The sequence below is a fragment of the Panthera tigris genome, chromosome A2 (genome assembly GCF_018350195.1).
Source record: "Panthera tigris isolate Pti1 chromosome A2, P.tigris_Pti1_mat1.1, whole genome shotgun sequence".
NCBI classification, from domain to species: domain Eukaryota; kingdom Metazoa; phylum Chordata; class Mammalia; order Carnivora; family Felidae; genus Panthera; species Panthera tigris.
The window spans coordinates 111,178,233-111,198,352 of NC_056661.1; the positions used below are offsets into that span (position 1 = coordinate 111,178,233).

General features: G+C 37.8%; 1 protein-coding gene across 1 annotated transcript in view; it reads right to left on the reverse strand.

The window, feature by feature from the left end:
• Positions 1 to 1,247: 1,247 nt before the first annotated feature.
• POLR1F (RNA polymerase I subunit F) overlaps positions 1,248 to 20,120 on the reverse strand; it is a 30,642-nt gene continuing 11,769 nt past the window's right edge. The window contains exons 2-4 of the mRNA XM_007089109.3: positions 5,781 to 5,922; positions 2,589 to 2,797; positions 1,248 to 1,723 (exon numbers count right to left, since the gene is read on the reverse strand). Coding sequence (XP_007089171.2) covers positions 1,327 to 1,723; positions 2,589 to 2,797; positions 5,781 to 5,922 — 748 coding nt within the window. The 3' untranslated portion in view covers positions 1,248 to 1,326. The remainder of the gene's footprint in view (positions 1,724 to 2,588; positions 2,798 to 5,780; positions 5,923 to 20,120) is intronic.

Genomic DNA, 20,120 nt, shown 5'->3' on the forward strand with positions numbered 1-20,120 from the left:
AGCAGGTCCATTTGCATTAGCCATATTTTAAGGGCTCAATACCCACACTAAACTGTAGAAAAAGAAATTGGCCTGGTCCATTGTCTGGTCTTCTTAATTTAATTAAGAACAAGCGTGTGAACGTATGCTACTCTCCAAACTCTGTATTCTAGTACTATAGATTTGGATCAAGATACACTTTCTGCAGAATTTATATGTTAGTAAAATTTAATAGTGTGAGACCAGTACTACATCTGATAATAGATAAACGGCAACAAAATGGTTGCCACTTGAAATTCATTTCAACCATTCATCCATTTACAGATATTAATACAATTAACATTCAGTAGACACTCTTGTTTTTAGTACTTCCCAGAATTACTGCCTTTCTGTATTTTACTTATATATATTGTGCATGCGTGCATCTGTTTCTCCTATGACACTACATAAGGGAAGGAACTACAGTCATTATACATCTGTTCCTTAGTAGAATGTTTTACACACAGCAAAGTGGTCAGGTACTGTTCAATCAATGGATGTGGCCATGCATTGATTATCAGCCTGAACCAGCTTGTCATTTCATCAGTGTTTTCCTGTAGTTAAGACACAGTCCACATTTTGCAGTGCAATTTTCTCTTAAGAATCATTTTTAATACCTTAACCCAATTATTATAAAGTAGTTGAGAAATTTCCTACTAGTAAGAATGGCATTTACAGCTGAGGCCCACATAAACAAGTATAAGAGAAGAGCCCTCTACATCAACCTCTTATACAAAAAAAACCAGAAACAAAAACCAACATACATCCGGAAGGGAAGAACAGTGAACAATGTTTCCTACCACTGTCAATAGTGGCATGGTTCTAATGAGCTCTGGAGACTTCAGAGCTCCTTTGGCAAACCATTCTAAATTGAACCAGAGAAATCTCATAGTAGCCAGAGAAAAGCAAATCTAAAAATCTCATATAATCTTATGACTGAAGGTCAAACCTACTAAAAAATACACAAGCTCAAAACCATTCGGTAATGATACAAATAACACTCTATTACAAAGTCCTTTACCAGTCTTCAGATGACAGAAATAATTTTATGTAGCATGTAAAAACTGGAAAAATGCAAGACTTGAGAGAGGTCTTATCCTCTTATTCTGTATACAATAAAATGGCAGTTTGATAATATTGGTATTTCCTAAAGTAATTACCACTTTAGCACCAAAAATTCCTACTGATGAAATGTTTCCTGTTTTGCAGACTACTGGAATACACAAGCATTTCATATGATTCCCACATTTATTCGTCTACTGTATGTAAATCAATCTTCAAAAAACTGAGTAAAATGCACTAAAGGAATTACTTTTCCCTTTTCTTTTTAGATGAGTGTTCCAAAAGTGGGGTAAATTCAGCTTCCTCACTGTGTTTTCTTTTCTTTTTTCTCTTTTTATGGTCACTCTGGTAACCACTGGAGTCACTACCTTGGAAAACAGGATCCTGGTCCTCCTGGTGCCTTTTCTTCTTCTTCTTCTTTGGCTCTTCGTTCTGGAAGCCATTCGTATTATTAATCTGCAGGTTTGTCTCTTCTTTCACAGTGGCATCTGCAAAATCTGCTAGTTCTCTGTTATCACTCTCTACTTCATATGGCTCTAGGTCTGTCTTCTTTTTCTTTTTCTTCTTCAGAGGTTTTTCTACAATTTCTTCACTGCCAGTTTCTGTTACTTCTTCAGAAACTGTAGAGCACTTGGTTTGTAAACTAAAATAACAGTTAAAAAAAAATTACAGAGCAATAAACAAAAATAAAATGAGATCAAGAATATACCAAATGTTAATCTTTCTTCTAAATAATGACAGTAGTACAAGATACAGAAGTATGGCATAAATATCAAATATTCTATTCTGTTATCCCTCAGCTCATTAAAATGTCTTGGAAAAGTTAAAATTTTTCCAAAGTCCTTCCAGACTGTTTTCATACATAAAAATTACATAAAATATTTTTATCAAAATGTACCTTATAAATTTTGTTTTGATTCAAAAAAATTTGCTCACTGTGCATGAAACATCACAATACTCAGGCTTAGTAGCCAAACAACTGACAAGCGATAAAAAATACACGTGTACTGTCTACCAAAATTAATGGAGTTTCCCATCTATGAATCCTTGTTTCAAATTATTCATTTTTTTCAAAGTTGTGAGTTAACAGTAAAAAAACAAAAAACCAAGGATCAGGGATGCAGAGTCCCATCCAGTAGCACTAGCTACATCCAACTAAGTAATTTCAATGAGCTAACAGAAAAATACAGAAATTATCTACCTGGCATAGTGACATTAATCAAATATGATTAAGCTTTCAACAGTTTCAAGCTCAAGGATCAACTTTTTAAAAAATTAACCAAACTAGAAAATAGGAAGATTGAGTTAGTAAACTACAGACCCATTAGCTAGAAGTGCAGACCTTTGGAATATTCAATATGCTGTCAAAGCACTTAAGATTCCAATTTACATTGACTTTATGGCATATTCTAAAAAAATTACTTTCCGAAAGAGGGGCTTATGTTCTCTAAATTCAGAATTAAACAGAAATGACTACAAAAATTAAAATAATGTGATTAGGAACTGACCTAGAGGTATTTAATTTTCCCCGAATGCAGAATACTCCAGCAGCATCTGAGTCCAAACGAAATACTTCAAATTCTAGTTCATCACCCACATTTATCTCTAGGATCTGCCACTGCTCAGCTGGCATCTGCTCAGGTTTAGGGATGGAGGCATTGAAACACCCATGTACTAAACAGCCAATGTGGCTAGAAGACACTTTATTAACTGTACCCTGGGAAGAAAGAAAAAAAGCATCAAGCTATCTAAAGAGTTAAAAGGTAAATAAAACTTTATAAGCTTCAAACTGATCTTAAAGAGAAAACATTGAAATAATGGAATAATTTCATATGGAAAAAGATTTTCAATTAAAATTTACATGTTATACTAAACCATTTTAAACACTGTAGAGTTTTTAGAAGGCTGGAACTTTGGTAAACTGCATGCATATCAATTGCCTAACTGGATAAACAACTAACTCTTCCCACCTCTAAAAAAAACAACCTACCTCAGCTCCTGCTACAGGACTCCCTGGGGAGTAGATTATAACCATATTGAAACCAAGCAGAAAATACTGTTTGGTATTACCTAAATGTGAAAAGACCTCAAGGCAGGAAGCATATGTTTTTTATAACTAGGATCCACATTATATTTCCATAAACAGTCTGAATTTCAAAGCTTAAAAAGCATTGTTGGAAGGCATGGTCACTTAAGTGCCTGACTTCGGCTCAGGTCATGATTTCAAGGTTTGTGGGTTCCAGCCCCGCATCAGGCTCTGTGCTGATAACTGGGAGTCTGGAGCCTGCTTTGGATTCTGTGTCTCCATCTCTCCCTACCCTTCCCTCATTCACATTCTGTCTCTCTCAGAAATAAACATAAAAAAAATTATTTAACAATTAACTTTAGTAGGATATAATAAGCACTGTATTTGAAGACAACTTATCCTTCATCAGTAGATCTTGAGCATGGCTACTGTGAATCACAAAAACATTTTTAGAAGCTTTAAAGCTAAAAAGTATGAAGTTTATAAACAGAACTATTAAACCTCCGTAACACAAAAGTCCAGCTAAAAATGGGCAAAGCACTTAAATAGGCCTTTCTTATTGAAACACAAGAAAAATCTCACGAAGGAAAACGCAAATTAAGGAGAACCTAGTATTATCCATCAGTTTAATTAAAAGACTAACAAAACCAGATGCTGGCAAGGACACAGAGCAACTAATAGTGTTGAATGTTTAATTTTATGAAAAACAGGCTAATTCCTCAAACACCTACCCTCTGACTTACAATACAGCTTCCAGTTCCTACCTAGGAGAAATGAAAATACACATTCACACAGCTTCATTCATAATAGCTCCAGACTGGAAACCAAAATGTCCATCAATGAAGATGAACAATCAAATTGTAATACACTCATATAACCGAATTCTATGAACAAAAAGGAATAAAATACGAATACACCATCAAACAGCATGGATGAAGTGTAAAAACATGTTGAACAAAAGAGGTCAGATTTTCATCAAAGAGTGTATAATGAAAATTTCCACTAATATAAAATGAGAAGCTTAAGCAAAACTAATGTATGATAAACAGAAGCAGAACAGTGGTTGGATCTAGAAGAGAGGACTGACCAGGAAAGGGCATGACGGTCATTCTCAAATAAAATGGTATATATGCACTTGTCAGAATTCATTGAACTGAACACTATGATCTATGCATTTTGTTGTATATAATTTAGATCTCTTATTTTATTGTATGTAAATTATACCATGTTTAAAATTAAAAATTGGAAAAAACTGCCCAGATGTATTTGAAGACTGGATCTCATTGTGGGGAATAGAGTAAAAGGAGTAATTTTATTCTTAGTTTCATACTTTCTGTACAGTATGTTATTTCCATGTTTATATCTATGGTAACTTACACAAAGCAGATGAGTTAAGTGTCGAAATTTTTTTAAGTACAAATCTGCCAACTTTAATAGTATGGAAGCTAGCTGTAGAACCCAACTTTGGCAGGCCCAGGATACTATTTCTACCAGTTTAACCGACACTGTAAAAATTTTTTTAAATTAGAAATGCCTTGTAGAATTTGTCAGTGAAATTTGATCAGTATATTCATTAACAATAAAAGTTAATCTTATAAGAACCATTAATAAAAAATTTTATAGGAAGTGCTTAAAGAAAAAAACATACAAACATATGTATGAATACATACACACCCCCACCAACAAATACACTCAAAACTGCTGGTAGAAGACAGTCAATTTCACATCTATCTGTATATCTAGATTGTCTTAAAAAACCTTCCCAACAGGGCCTTCATTACCATGGCACCTGATGGGTGCCCTAACCTCATTGTTCATTCACTTTCATTACATTACATTTCATTAGCCTGGTCCCACAACTATTTGAATTTTCAACTCCTATTTGAACTCCTATTTGAAACACTACTACACGGTTTGAATCTTCTAAATATTTTTTTAATGTTTATTTGAGACAGAGAGGGGGAGGGAGAGAGAGCGCGCGTGCGCATGAGCAGGGGGGGGGGGGGGGGGGGGGGGGCAGAGAGAAGCAGAATCTGAAGCAGGCCCCAGGCTCTGACCTGTCAGCACAGTCTGACATAGGACTCGAACTCACAAACTGTGAGATCATGACCTGAGCTGCATTAGGAAGCTCAACTGACAGAGCCATCCAGGAGCCCCTAGCCCCTGTTTAAATCCTTTATAAAGAAACTATTGGTATATAACTGAGAAATAAGAAACTAGTTATTTTTTTTTATCACTTAAGATCGTTCTGGTGCTATACAAAGAAGAGAATAAATTGTATGACACACATACTCTGCATATACAGGTGAGTTCTAGAAGAATGGAGTTTAAAAACTTACCAAGGTTGAATTGACTTTTTTTCTTTGAAAATAATTTTTAGGGGTGTCTAGGTGGCTTAGTTAAGTATCTGACTTGGGCTCACGGCATGATCTCACGGTTCATCAGTTAGAGCTCCATGTTGGGCTCTCTGCTGTCAGCGCAGAGCCTGCTTTAGATCCTTTGCCCCCCTCTCTCTGCCCCTCCCCTGCTTTCTCTTTCAAAAATAAACATTTTAGAAAATAACTTTTAGCTACCCACAATAGCAAGCCATTTACTTCTCGAGGTGTATAGTCTTAAAAATCTTCCAAATTATATCATTATACAACTATACAAAGAAAGCTTTATATATACATACCATAAGCTTTTGCCCTGGCTCAGGGCAGAAAATAACAAAATCTGCTTCAATGTTTAGATGAATGTGTCCTTGATCATCATAAATATCTCCCAGCTCACCTACCACTTTGATGTTATCATATGCAATGGGGACACCTAAAAGGCTGTTAAAAAAAAAAAAAAGAAAAGAAAAAATGATATGTTTTATCCTCTTTCAAAATAGTCCAATGTCCTGATTAAATTGGCCGAGTCCAAAAATTATACATCTCTTAAATATAAGCACACATGCCAAAATACAATAGCATTATCATTAGTCCATAATGACTTGAGTAATTCAACTTGACCAAAAGCTTCCAATATACTAAATTTAAAAGGATTATTCAACATAAGTACCCAGAAACAAAATGTCCAATTATGCATGAGCAGGTTGACCTTTCTTCTCTAATAGCTATGCACTGGAATTATAGTCATTCTCCAATGAGAGAAAGAAAAAAAAAATGAAAGAAAAATGTCTCTAATTTCTGAGTATAACTGAATGAAGGCAATTTTGGTATTACCCACCATTACTAGATTTCTGTACTAGGCGGCCCATAGCAAGATCAGTATTAAAGGTGAAGACCCTGAATATTAAAGCCAATGACTTCCGGGAGAAAAATCCTCAAATTGTAACTGTTAATAGTAAATAGAAATGTTATTAAATACAACTACATATTTCATTTATTAGGAACTGAGTGGCTCAAGCAGTAAGGCTCTGACTCCTGACTTTGGCTTAGGTCATGATCTCAAAGTGAAGAAATCAAGCTCCACATCAGGCTCACACTGGGCATGAAGCCTGCTTAAGATTCTCTTTCCCAGTCCCTCTGTCCCTACTCTGCTTGTGCACTTGTGCATATGCATGCATGCACACGCTCATTCTCTCTCTCTCAAAAACAAAACTGATTTTGCCAATTTAGTCTACATAGTATGAAAGGATTAGGGGACAACTATTTCAAAAGGTCATTTCCAAGTACTTACGGAATTTTAACTACTAAAGAGGCAAACCTGGTGACTTCACTAGCACACCCAATACTTACTCACGAAAACTTCACTGACTCCCCAGGAAATGCTTAAATCACTCCTCTTCCACTCCTAGACGACTCCATGGCACAGCATCGCATCCTAAGTGTGCTTGATCTCGGTTTACTGACTCTAGCTCTGTGTATGTTTGCATTCCACACACTACTCAAAAACCCTTGAGAAGACAGAACACTTTGTAGAACTCTACTAAATTCCTAAAAGTATTCACATAGTATAAGAGAAAGAATTTACCCCAATCGCTGTTGCTTAATAAAACAGCCAGGAGCCACTGGAAAGGAACTTTAATAACTATCAAATCAAGAAGATCCTAAATTTAGAGATTTACTCCAGAAAGCCCTTTTTGAACTGTTAATTTCTCAATGTGTTTGCCCAAGCAGGAACTACACCATCACAGAAACCCAGAAGTCCACCAGACTTGTCAATGAGGGAATAAACCTATTTATAAATAGCTGGATACAAAATCTAATTCTAAATATATATATGTATACATATACACATACATAAATACATACATATCAGCATAAAATCATGTTTGCATGGTTTCAATATACATAAAAATTTCCAGGAAGGACACCTGGGTCAATCTGTTGGTTAAGTGTCCAACTCTTGGTTTTCACTCAGGTCATGATCTTACAGTTCTTAAGTTCAAGCCACGAGTCGGGCTCTACACTGCTGTAGATCCTACCTGGGATTCTCTCTCTGCCTCTTCCTGCTCGCTCACTCTCTCACTCAAAATAAATAAAATTAAAATTCAAGGGTAGATTATTAAGTATGGAACTTAACTGAGAAGTACTCCTTACTTCAGAAAAGCATTTTGCCATTGGAGACACTGTATGTGTTCTCTGAGTTGTCAATTCAAAACCCCTGCATCAATCTACCTTTCTTCTACCTTTCTAGACACATTCATGATTCTAGGTATCAGTGCATATGTCATCCAACTATTTCAGTCTTCCCAGGTAGTCATGCTTGAGTATTCTCACATGGAAGTATATTGTATTGTATTGTATTACAGCACTTAGATTTTTGTTTTTTTTCCAAATGTGTAAGTAGCTTGTATTACCTTTAAGTTTCAATTCACAATAAAGATGTGTTTTCATGATAAAGGTAGTACTGCAAAATATTTCCCATAAGAAAGAGGTATTGGGTTATGTAGGGTTCAAAATTGGTAACTAGGGAATGTAACCATAGAGCCCTAAACCCAAATAGATTTGTGTAAACCCATCAAACCCGAGAAACCCTTTATTGACATCAAATTGTTTTCCAAATAAAATACCAAAACAGTGATTACTAAATATAGGTTTTATCTACTTTTGTCTTGAGAAAGTAAATTTGGATTTGTTCATAAAGATGTTTTATGCTTATTGAAAGACTGTACCATCAAGTGGGACTGACCTTGAGAGGGAGTGCCTCCACGGGCACAGAGAGGGGAAAGGAGAGGACCCTGCCCCAGGCACTCCAGGTTGAGGTTGCCCTGAGAAGACAAATCCCTGTAACATTTGGCTTTGAAAACCAGAGGGCCAGAAGCTTCTCCAGTTTTGTCCCCTCCCCACCTCCACAATCAGAAGGGCTTCACACCTTGAACTCTGAAAATCAACAGGCTCAATAGATTAAGAGGCAGGAGGGTAACAGAAAACTGAGTCTCTGCCCTTAAAGTACAGCACAACAAACAGCTCCACTTAGATACAGCACAGAAGCAACAGTTTGAAAAATGCCGCGGGTGTACAGGAAAGAGATTTAATGGTCTCAGAGCATGTGCTGGAGAGGCAGGGGAATCTAAGAGATTTCTCCAAGAACAAAAGAACTGATGGGTGCTATTTCCCTCCCCCACTCCCCATCCCCAGCCTAAATACACAGACACCTGTGAGAACAAGCACACTGCAATGATCACCTAACCTGCGAAAAGTGCACCCCAGCCACATACTTCCGTGAATACACTCCCTCCAACCCTCTGCCTGGGCAGAAGTTTTCCCAGGCTGCTTCAGCTCCATTCCACAGCAGCCCAGTGCAGACCCTGCTGGCACGATGTGCAGCACACCCAGCCCCCATGTTCTCCTGTAGACCTTGGATAAGCCTATCCCAAGCAGCGTGGCAAGCCTTGTGGTGTGCAAGCAGCCCCAATAAATAGGGGCGAGCACCACTCCAAAGTGACTCTTGCCCCTGAGAGAGGGAAAGTAACAGCACACCTCAGTCCAACTACAGCCCCAGCAGTAGGCTGGTCAGACACCTGGCTGAACTGCAGGCCTAGCCCACCAACAAGTTTCTCTAGTGACAACATGCAGAAAGCACCCTTGAGTTTGGAGCTACCATAGCTCTGGCAAATGCCTGTTCTGGTTCACTTTAAACCCAAGGTAGCCCCAGACTGGTCCACTAAAAACACAAGGACCAAACCTTGTCCACAACAGCAAAGAGACCCATTGCAAATAACTGGAATGAAGGAAAACATGGCTCAGCCACAAAACTGGGGCACATGCAAAACACAAAGGAGACACCCCTGAAGCGCCAGGTTATGGTAAATAGGAGACACTGCACTGCAGGGTATTACAAGACCTCTTGTTCATAAAGGCACTGCTTTCAAGAGCACGTGACTTCCCTAACACTCAGAAAAAGACAGACAAAATGAGAAGGAATATGTCCCAAATGAAAAAAAGGACAAGTTCAAAAGAAGAGAGCTAAACAAAAGGGAGATAAGTAATATACCTAATAAAGAAAGTAATGATCATAAAGATAATCACTGGATTTGAAATGAGTGGAGAACATCAGTCCTAATCGTAGTCCTTATCTTACACTCAAAGGAGCTATAAACAAAGGTAAAAAACATAAAAAAGAAAAGAAGTGTTGAAGTTGAAGGACTCTGAACCCCAAGAGTCTGGGAGGAAAAGAGACAGCCGGCTTCCAGGGACCCACTGGGACAACCTGAGGGGCCGTAGGTGTGTGGCTGCAAACTGGGAGAGAGAAAAGGAACAGAGAGGAGGGATCCCCTTTTGTGGAGAGACAAAAGGAAGAGAAAAAGAGAAAAGGAAGCATAGGCCTGTATCTGGACAAGAGAAAAACTTCAGTCCAGGAGAGATAAAGATCAATCTAACTGTGGGCTTTCTCTGGTCTGGGGACGGCTGCCCCGGATCACGTACCTGGGGAGGAGGGGAGCCAGCCCCAGGTTCGGTGGCTAGGTCAGGGGTGCAGTCCACAGAAGGAGAAAGCGATTCCCTCCCTGGAGTGCTGTGGGACAGGACAAAGCATGCCTGTGCCTGCCAGCCAGGGACCACATATCGCGGGGGGTGGGGGGACGACGTGGAGCTGCTCTTCCCCAGTATGGGGCATGTGGAGCTAGGCACAGGAGTCAGTGGAGTGAGACAAACTGCCTCATTTGCACCCGTGGCACGATGAGGATGGCTCGAACAGAGTGGTCTGGGACACCTGGTACGCGACAGACAAGGTCGCCATTTTTCTCCCCACCACCACCAAGGTGGGGCCTCAAGGACCAGACAGTAGGGCCCAGCAGGGCCCATGGTGGAGGCAGGATCTGCCTATACCAAACCACGCCCCTCTGCACCTGGTAACTGCATAGCTACAGGAGAAGGATTGACAGTGAGGAAACAGACACCCTACCTCCAGACAGGCACTGCTGCATTGCCTGATTAATTCTCAGACAATTCTTATTATATATATTCTTCCTTCCTTTTCTCATTCTTATCTCTGGTTGTTAGTTTGTTTAAGCAGACATATTTAATCCATTCTCTTAATACGTGTTCCACACCTCCTTCTTTATTCTCCATTCTCTCTGCATTAAGCCTTATAGTTTCTTTGTCTGCATAACTTTCTTTTCTTTTTTCTTTTTCCCCATCCCCTTCTCTATTTCCCTTTCTTTCTCTCTGGATTAAGCCGTATAGTTTCTCTGGTCAATTTTTATTCTTTCTTTGTCCCTGCCCCTGTCATTTCTCTCTTTGTACAGGATAAGGCCTCTTCCATCAGTACTGCACCCACCCTGTTTACTTGTAGCTGGTGTTTCTGGGTTTTTTTGGTTGTTTGCCTGTTTTTGTTTTCTATTTTTTTGCTTATTTGTTTTCCTTTCCAGGGCTACTTGAACAAACAAATCAAAGCACACCTGGTGGAGGGTCCAAAACATCACTACGAGTAGGGAGATAAAGTAACCAGAGTCACAACAACAGAGAGCAAGTGACACTCTCCACAAAACACTTCCTGAAGGGCCAGGTCCTGGACAGTGTATGACCTCTCTTTAATATAGTAGTGCTCACAGGTGCAGGGGACATAACAAGCTTTTAAAACACATAAGAGACAGAAAACTAGGCAAAATGACGAAACAGAAGAATTCACAAAAGAAATTCCAGGAAAGGTAAGAGCTAAAGAAGTGATCAAAAGAGTTGTAAACAATACAACGGAACAAGAATTTAGAATAATAGTCGTAAGATTAATCGCTGGGCTTGAAAAAAGCATAGAGGACAGCAGAGAATCTACTGCCCAAGAGATCAAGGAACTAAAAATTAGTAATGATGCATTAAAAAATGCTGTAGATGAGGTGCAGAATAAAATAGAGGCAGTCATAGCGAGGATTGAAGAGGCAGAGGGGAGAATGGGTGAAATATAAGATAAAATTATGGAAAAAGAGGAAGCTGAGAAAATGATAAAAAAAATGCTGGATCACAAGGGGAGAATTAGAGAACTAAGTGATTCCATGAAACGGAACAATATCCATATCATAGTAGTTCCAGAAGAAGGAGAAAGAAAGGGGCCAAAGGTATACTTGAACAAATCATAGCTAAGAACCTCCCCAGTCTGGGAAAGGCACAGAGAACTCCCTCCAGAGGTAACTTGAATTGGTCTTCTGAATGACATATCATAGTGAAACTGGAAATATACAAGGATAAAGAGAGAATTCTGAAAGCAGTTAGGGATAAACGGGCCTCAACATACAAGGATAGACACATACGGGTAGTAGCAGCTCTATCTACTGAAACGTGGCAGACCAGAAAGGAGTGGCAGGAAATTTTCAATGTAATGAACAGGAAAAATATGCAGCCAAGAATCCTTTATCCAGCAAGCCTGTCATTCAGAATAGAAGGAGAGATAAAGATTTTCCCAAACAAAAACTGAAAGAATTCATCACCAATAAACCAGCCCTATAAGAGATCCTAAGGAGGATTCTGTGAGTGAAATGTTGCAAAGACCACAAAGGACAAGAGACATCACTACAAGTATGAAACCTACAGATAACCTACACAAGGACTGTAAACCCGTATCTTTCACTAATGACACTGCATGTAAATGGACTAAATGGTCCAATCAAAAGACATAGGGTATCAGAATGGATTAAAAAAACAAGACACATCTATTTGCTGTCTACAAGAGACCCATTTTAGACCCAAGGACACCTTCAGATTAAAAGTGAGGAGATGGAGAACCATCTATCATGCTACTAGAAGTCAAAAGAAAGCTGGAGTAGCCATATTTGTATCAGACAAACTAGATTTTAAACTAAAGGCTGTAACAAGAGATGAAGAAGGGCATTATGTAATAATTATGGGGTCTATCCATCAAGAAGAGCTAACAATTATAAATGTCTATGCACCGGATTTGGAAACACCCAAATATATGAAACAATTAATCACAAACATAAGCAATCTTATCGGTAAGAATGTGGTAACTGCAAGGGACTTCAATACTCCACTTACAACAATGGATAGATCATCTAGGCAGATAATCAATAAAGAAACAATGGCCCTGAACAATACACTGGACTAGATGGACTTGACAGATACATTTAGAAATTTTCATCCTAAAGGAGAATATACATTCTTCTCGAGTGCACATCGAACATTCTCCAAGACAGATCACATTTGAATCACAAAACAGCCCTCAATAAATATAAAAGAACTGAGATCATATCATGCACACTTTCAGATCACAATGCTATGAAACTTGAAATCAACCATAGGAAAAAGTTTGGAAAACCTCCAAATGCATGGAGGTTAAAGAATATCCTACTAAAGGAATGAAAGGGTCAACCAGGCAATTAAAGAAGAAATTTAAAAATACGTGGAAACAAATGAAAATGAAAACACAACACTCCAAACCCTTTGGGATGCAGCAAAGGCAGTCCTAAGAGGAAAATACATTGCAATCCAGGCCTATTTCGAGAAACAAGAAATATCCCAAATACAAAATCTAACAGCACACCTAAGGAACTAGAAGCAGAACAGCAAAGACACTCCAAACTCAGCAGAAGAAGAGAAATAATAAAGATCAGAGGAGAAACACATATAGAATCCAAAAACAAACCCCAAAATAAAACAAAACAAAACAGAACAGATCAATGAAACTAAGAGTTTTTTTTTTTTTTGAAAAAATAAAATTGATAAACCACTAGACAGGCTTCGAAAAAAAAAAAAAAAAAAAAAGAGAGAGGACCCAAATAGAAAAAATCATGAATGAAAGTGTATTTATTATAACCAATCCCTCAGAAATACAAGAAATTATCAGAGAATACTATGAAATATTACATGCCAACAAACTGGACAACCTGGAAGAAATGGACAAATTCCTACATACTCATACACTACCAAAACTAAAATGGGAAGAAATAGAAAATTGGAACAGACCCATAACTAGTAATGAAATTGAATCAGTTATCAAAAATCTCCCAGCAAAGAAGAGTCCTGGGCCAGATGGCTTCCCATGGGGAAATCTACCAGACATTTAAAGCAGAGTTAATACCTATCCATCTCAAGGAATTCCAAAAAATAGAAACGGAAGGAAAACTTCTGGACCTATTCTACGAAGCCAGCATTACCTTGATTCCCAAACCAGACAGAGACACCACAAAAAAGGAGAATTAAAGGCCAATATCCCTGATGAACATGGATGCAAAAATTCTCAACAAGATACTAGCAAATAGAATTCAACAACATATTAAAAGGATTATTCACCACTATGAAGTGGGATTCATTCCTGGGCTGCAGGGCTGGTTCAATATTCACAAATCAGTGTGATACATCACATTCATAAAAGAAAGGATAAGAACCATATGATCATGTCAATGGATGCAGAAAAACCATTTTGACAAAACACAGCATCCTTTCTCTTTTTTAAAAAAAAAATTTTTTTTTTTTAACATTTATTTATTTTTGAGACAGAGACAGAGCATGAACAGGGGAGGGGCAGAGAGAGAGGGAGACACAGAATCGGAAGCAGGCTCCAGGCTCTGGGCCATCACCCCAGAGCCTGACGCGGGGCTCGAACTCATGGACCGCAAGATCGTGACCTGAGCCGAAGTCGGACGCTCAACCGACTGAGCCACCCAGGCGCCCCACAGCATCCTTTCTTAATAAAAACCTTCAAGAAAGTTGGGATAGAAGGAACATACTTAAACATCATAAAAGCCATTTATGAAAAGCCCACAGCTAATATCATCCTCAATGGTGAAAAACTAAGAGCTCTCCCCCAGAGATCAGGAACACGACAGGGATGTCCACTCTCACCGCTGTTGTTTAACATAGTGTTGGAAGTCCCAGCATCAGCAATCAGACAACAAAATGAAATAAAAGGGATCAAAACTGGCAAAGAAGTCAAACTTTTACTTTTCACAGATGACATGATACTCTACATGGAAAACCCGAAAGACTCCACCAAAAGACTGCTAGAACTGATACAGGAATTCAACAAAGTCACAGGGTACAAAATCAACGTATGGAAATCGGCTGCATTTTTATACACCAATAAGAAGCAACAGAAAGAGAAATCAAGAAACTGATCCCATTTACAATTGCACCAAGAACCATAAAATACCTAGGAATAAACCTAACCAAAGATGTAAAAGATCTGTATGTTGAAAACTATAGAAAGCTTATGAAGGAAACTGAATAAGATACAAAGAAATGGAAAAACATTCCATGCTCACAGATTGAAGAATAAATATTGTTAAAAGGTCAATAATACCCAAAGCAATTTACACATTCAATGCAATCCCAATAAAAATTGCACTGGTATTCTTCTCAAAGCTAGAACAAAAAATCCTAAAATTTGTACGGAACCAAAAAAGACCCCGAATAGCCAAAGTAAACCTGAAGAAGACAACCAAAGCAGGAGGCATCACAATCCCAGACTTGAGCCTCTAGTATGAAGCTGTAATCATCAAGACAGTATGGTATTGGCACAAAAAAAGATACATAGACCAATGGAATAGAATAAAGAACCCAGATTGGACCCACAGAAGTATGGCCAACTAATCTTTGACAAAGCAGCAAAGAGGATCCAATGGAAAAAAGACGGTCTCTTTAGCACATAGTGCTGGGAGAACTGGAAAGCAACATGCAGAAGAATAAAACTAGACCACCTGCTTACACCATACACAAAAATAAACTCAAAATGGATCAAAGACCTAACATATGCGACAGGAAATCATCAAAACCCTGGAGGAGAAGGCAGGCAACAACCTCTTTGACCTCAGTCACAGCAGTTTCTTACTCAAGACATCTCCAAAGGCAAGGGAATTAAAAGCAAAAATGAACTATTGGGACCTCATCAAGATAAAAAGCTTCTGCACTGCAAAGAAAACAACAAAACTAAAAGGCAGTTGACAGAATGGGAAAAGATATTTGCAAATGACATATTGGATAAAGGGCTAGTATCCAAAATCTATAAAGAACTCACCAAACTCCACACCTGAAAAACAAATAATCCAGTGAAGAAGTGGGCAGAAGACATGAATAGACACTTTTCCAAAGAAGACATCCAGAAGGCCAACAGACACATGAAACGATGCTCGATGTCACTCATCACCAGGAAAATACAAATCAAAGCCACACTGAGATACCACCTCACACTGGTCAGAGTGGCTAAAATCAACAAATCAGGAAACTACAGATGCTGCCGAGGATGTGGAGAAATGGGAACCCTCTTGCACTGTTGGCAGGAATGCAAACTGGTGCAGCCGCTCTGGAAAACTGTGGAGGTTCCTCAAAAAAAATAAAAATAGCACTACCCTATGACCCAGCAATAGCACTGCTAAGAATTTACCCAAGGGATACAGGAGTGCTGATGCATCGGGGCACATGTACCCCAATGTTTATAGCAGCACTTTCAACAATAGCCAAATTATGGAAAGAACCCAAATGTCCATCAACTGATGAATGGATAAAGAAGATGTGGTTTATATACACAATGGAATACTACTTAGCAATGACAAGGAATGAAATCATGCCATTTGCAGCAACATGGATGGAACTGGAAGTATTATGCTAAGTGAAATAAGTCAGAGAAAGACAGATACCATATGTTTTCACTCAAATGTGGATCTTGAGAAACTCAACAGAAGACCATGGGGGAAGGGAAGGGGAAAAAATAGTTACAAACAGAGAGGGAGGGAGGCAAACCATAAGAAACTCTTAATTACAGAGAATAAACTGAGGGTTGATGGGGGGTGGGGAGAGGGGAAAGTAGGTGATGGGCATTGAGGAGGGCACTTGTTGGGATGAGCACTGGGTGTTGTATGTAAGCCAATTTGACAATAAATTATACTTCAAAAAAACATAAAAAAAACAATTAGACATGAAGAACTCAGTAACTAAAATTAAAAATACACTACAGGGAATAAATAACAGCTAGAGAAAATAGAATGGGTCAGTGATCTACAGGAAAGCATGATGGAAAGCCATCAAGATGGAACAGGAGTGAAATGGATAATAAAAACTGAAAATAGATTAAAGGAACTCAGGACACTATCAAGCATAATAACATTTGCATTAATAAGGACCCCAGAAGGAGAAGTGAGACACAGGGAGCAAAAAGAAGAAGTAATAGCTGAAAACTTTCTGAATCTGGGGAAGGAAACAGACAACCAGATCCAGGAGGCAGAGAGAGCCCGTAACAAAAGCAAACCAAAGATGTCCATACCAAGACAATGCAGTAATTAAAATGGCAAAAAGTAATGATAAAGAGAGAATTTAAAAAGCAGCAAGAGAAAAGAAAAGTTATACACAAGAAACTTCATAAGGCTAACAGAGGGTTTTTCAGCAGAAACCCTTTAGACCAGAAGGGAGTGGCTTGATACATTAAAAGTGCTGTTTAACACTTTTGCAGGTGTTTAACACCTGCAACAAGGATACTCTATCCAGCAAGGCTATCATTCAGAATAAAAGGAGAGATAAAGACTTTCCCAACCTAAGTGAAAGAAATTCATCACCACTAAACATAATAACAAACATAAAGGAAATAATCAATAGTAATATAATAATACAACAATAGTAGAGGTCTTTAACACCCCACCTCCATTATCCAAACAGAAAATCAACAAGAAAACAGTGGCTCTGAATGACACATTAGAACAGATATATCTTTTGGATCTATTCAGAACATTCAATCCTGTAACAGGGAATACACATTCTTTTCAAATGCACACAGAGAGTTCTCCAAAAGAGATATGTTAGCCCACAAAACAAGACTCAAAAAATTAAAAAAGACTGAAGTCATATTATGAATCTTTTCCAACCTTAATGCTATCAAAGTAGAAATCAACCACAAGAAAAAACCTAAAAAGAACACAAATGCATGGAAACTACATAAGAGGCTACTAAACTGAATGGGTCAGCCAAGAAATCAAAGAAATAAAAAAATACATGGAGATCAATTAAAATGAAAATACAGTGAATGAAAATAAAATGAAAATGAAATGAAAAACATTTTGGGATGTTTTTGGGATGCTGTAAAAGGTGTTCTAAGAGAGAAGTTTATAGAAATACAGGCCTACCTCAAGAAACAAGAAAAAAATCTCAAACAACCTAATCTTAAACCCAAAGGAGCCAGAAAAAAAACAAACAAAACCCCAAACTGGTAGCAGGAAGGAAATAATAAAGTTTAGGGCATAAACAAACAAAAGAGAAATTAAAAAAAAATGGAACAGATGAAACCAAGACCTGGTCATTAACAGGATCAACAAAATTGATAAACCTTTAGCCACACTCATCAAGAAAGAGACAAAAAGAGAACTCAAACAAAATCAGAATTGAAAGGGAAATACCAACATCACAGAAATACAAAAGATTTTAAGAGATTACTTAATACTGTATGCCAACAAATTAGACAACCTAGAATAGGTAACCTCCTAGAAACATACAATTGCCCAAAACTCAACAAAGTAGAAAATTTGAACAGATTGATTACCAGCAATGAAACTGAATGAATAATCTAAAAAACTCCCAACAAACAAAAGTCCAGGACCAAATGGCTTCACAGATGAATTCTATCAAACATTTAAAGAAGACAAAAATGCAAAATCCCTCAACAAAATTATTAGCAAAGTGAATACATCAATACTTTTAAAAAATTTATTCACCATGATCAAAAGATTCAGTATTTACAAGTCAGTGTGATAACCCCATCAAAAAGAGGAAGGATAAAAATGCTATCATTTCAAATAATGCAGAAAAGGCATTTAACAAAGTGCTACATCCATGCATGAGGAAACACCCGAACAAAGTAGGTTAGAGGGAACATACCTTAACATAACAAAGGCCATATGAGAAAAACCCACAGCTAACATCATACTTAATGGTGAAACACCAAGAACTTTCCCACTAAGATCAGGAACAAGACAAAGATGTCTGCTATCACTACTCTGTTCTGGAAGTGCTAGCCATAGCAATCAGACAATGAAAAGAAATAAAAGGCATCCAAATTGGTAAGGAAGAGGCAAAAATTTCACCATTTGTACATGATACTATATACAGAAAACCTGAAACACTCCACCAAAAACCTACTAGAACTGATAAATGAATTCATTAAGGTCACAGTGTACAAAATCAATATATAGAATCTGTTTTGTTTCCATACACTAATACTGAAGTAACATAAAGACATTAAGAAAACAATCCCACTTATGATTGCACCATAAATAATGAATAAACTAGGAATAAACATAACCAAGGAGATGAAATACCTGTACTCTGAAGACTATAAAACATTGATGAAAGGGGAGCCTGGGTGGTTCAATCAGTTAAGTGTCCAATTTTGGCTCAGGTCATAATCTCACAGTTTGTGAGTTTGAGCCCTGCACTGGGCTCTGTGCTGACAGCTCAGAGCCTGGAGCTTGCTTCGGATTCTGTCTCCCTCTCTCTCTGCCCTGCTCCTGCTCACACTTTGTTTCTATCAAAAATAAACATTAAAAAAAAAATTTTTTTTAAAAAAAACACTGATGAAAGAAATTGAACCCAACACAAGTGGAAAGACATTCCACGCTCACAGACTGAAAGAATCAATATTGTTAAAATGTCCATAGTATCCAAAGCAATCTATAAATTTAATGCAATCCCTTTCAAAATCCCAACAGAATTTTTTTACAGAACTATAACATACAATTCTAAAATTTCTATGGAATCACAAATGACCCCAAACAGCAAAAGCAATCTTGAAAAAGAAAAACACAACTGGAGGTACCACAATCCTAGATTTCAAGTTATACTACAAAACTACAGTAATCAAAACAGTATGGTAGTGGCACAAAAACACACACACACATAAGATCAAAGGAACAGAATAGATACCCTAGAAACAAACCCATAATATGGTCAATTAATCTTAAATAAAGGAGGCAAAAATATACAATGGGGAAAAAAACAGTCTCTTCAACAAATGGTGTTGGAAAACCAGACAACTACATGTGAAACAATGAAATTGGTCCACTTTCTTAAACCATACACACAAACTCAAACTGGATTAAGGACCAAAATGTGAGACTTGAAACCATAAAAATCCTAGAGAAGTGCACAGGGAGTCATTTTTCTGGCATCAACCCTAGCAACATTTTTCTCGATATGTCTCCCAAGGCAAGGCAAACAAAAGCAAAAATAAACTACTGAGACTACATCAAACTCAAAAGCTTCTGCATTCTATATTGTTTATTTTTGCTCTGATCTTTATTATTTCTATTCTTCTGCTGGGTTTAGGCTGTCTTTGCTGTTCTGCTTCTATTTCCTTTAGGTGGGCTGTTAGATTTTGTATTTGGGATTTTTCTTGTTTCTTGAGATAGGCCTGGATTGCAATGTATTTTCCTCTCAGGACTGCCTTCGCTGCATCCCAAAGCATTTGGATTGTTGTATTTTCATTTTCGTTTGTTTCCATATATTTTTTAACTTCTTCTCTAATTGCCTGGTTGACCCATTCATTCTTTAGTAGGGTGTTCTTTAACCTCCATGCTTTTGGAGGTTTTCCAGACTTTTTCTTGTGGTTGATTTCAAGCTTCATAGCATTGTGGTCTGAAAGTATGCATGGTATGATC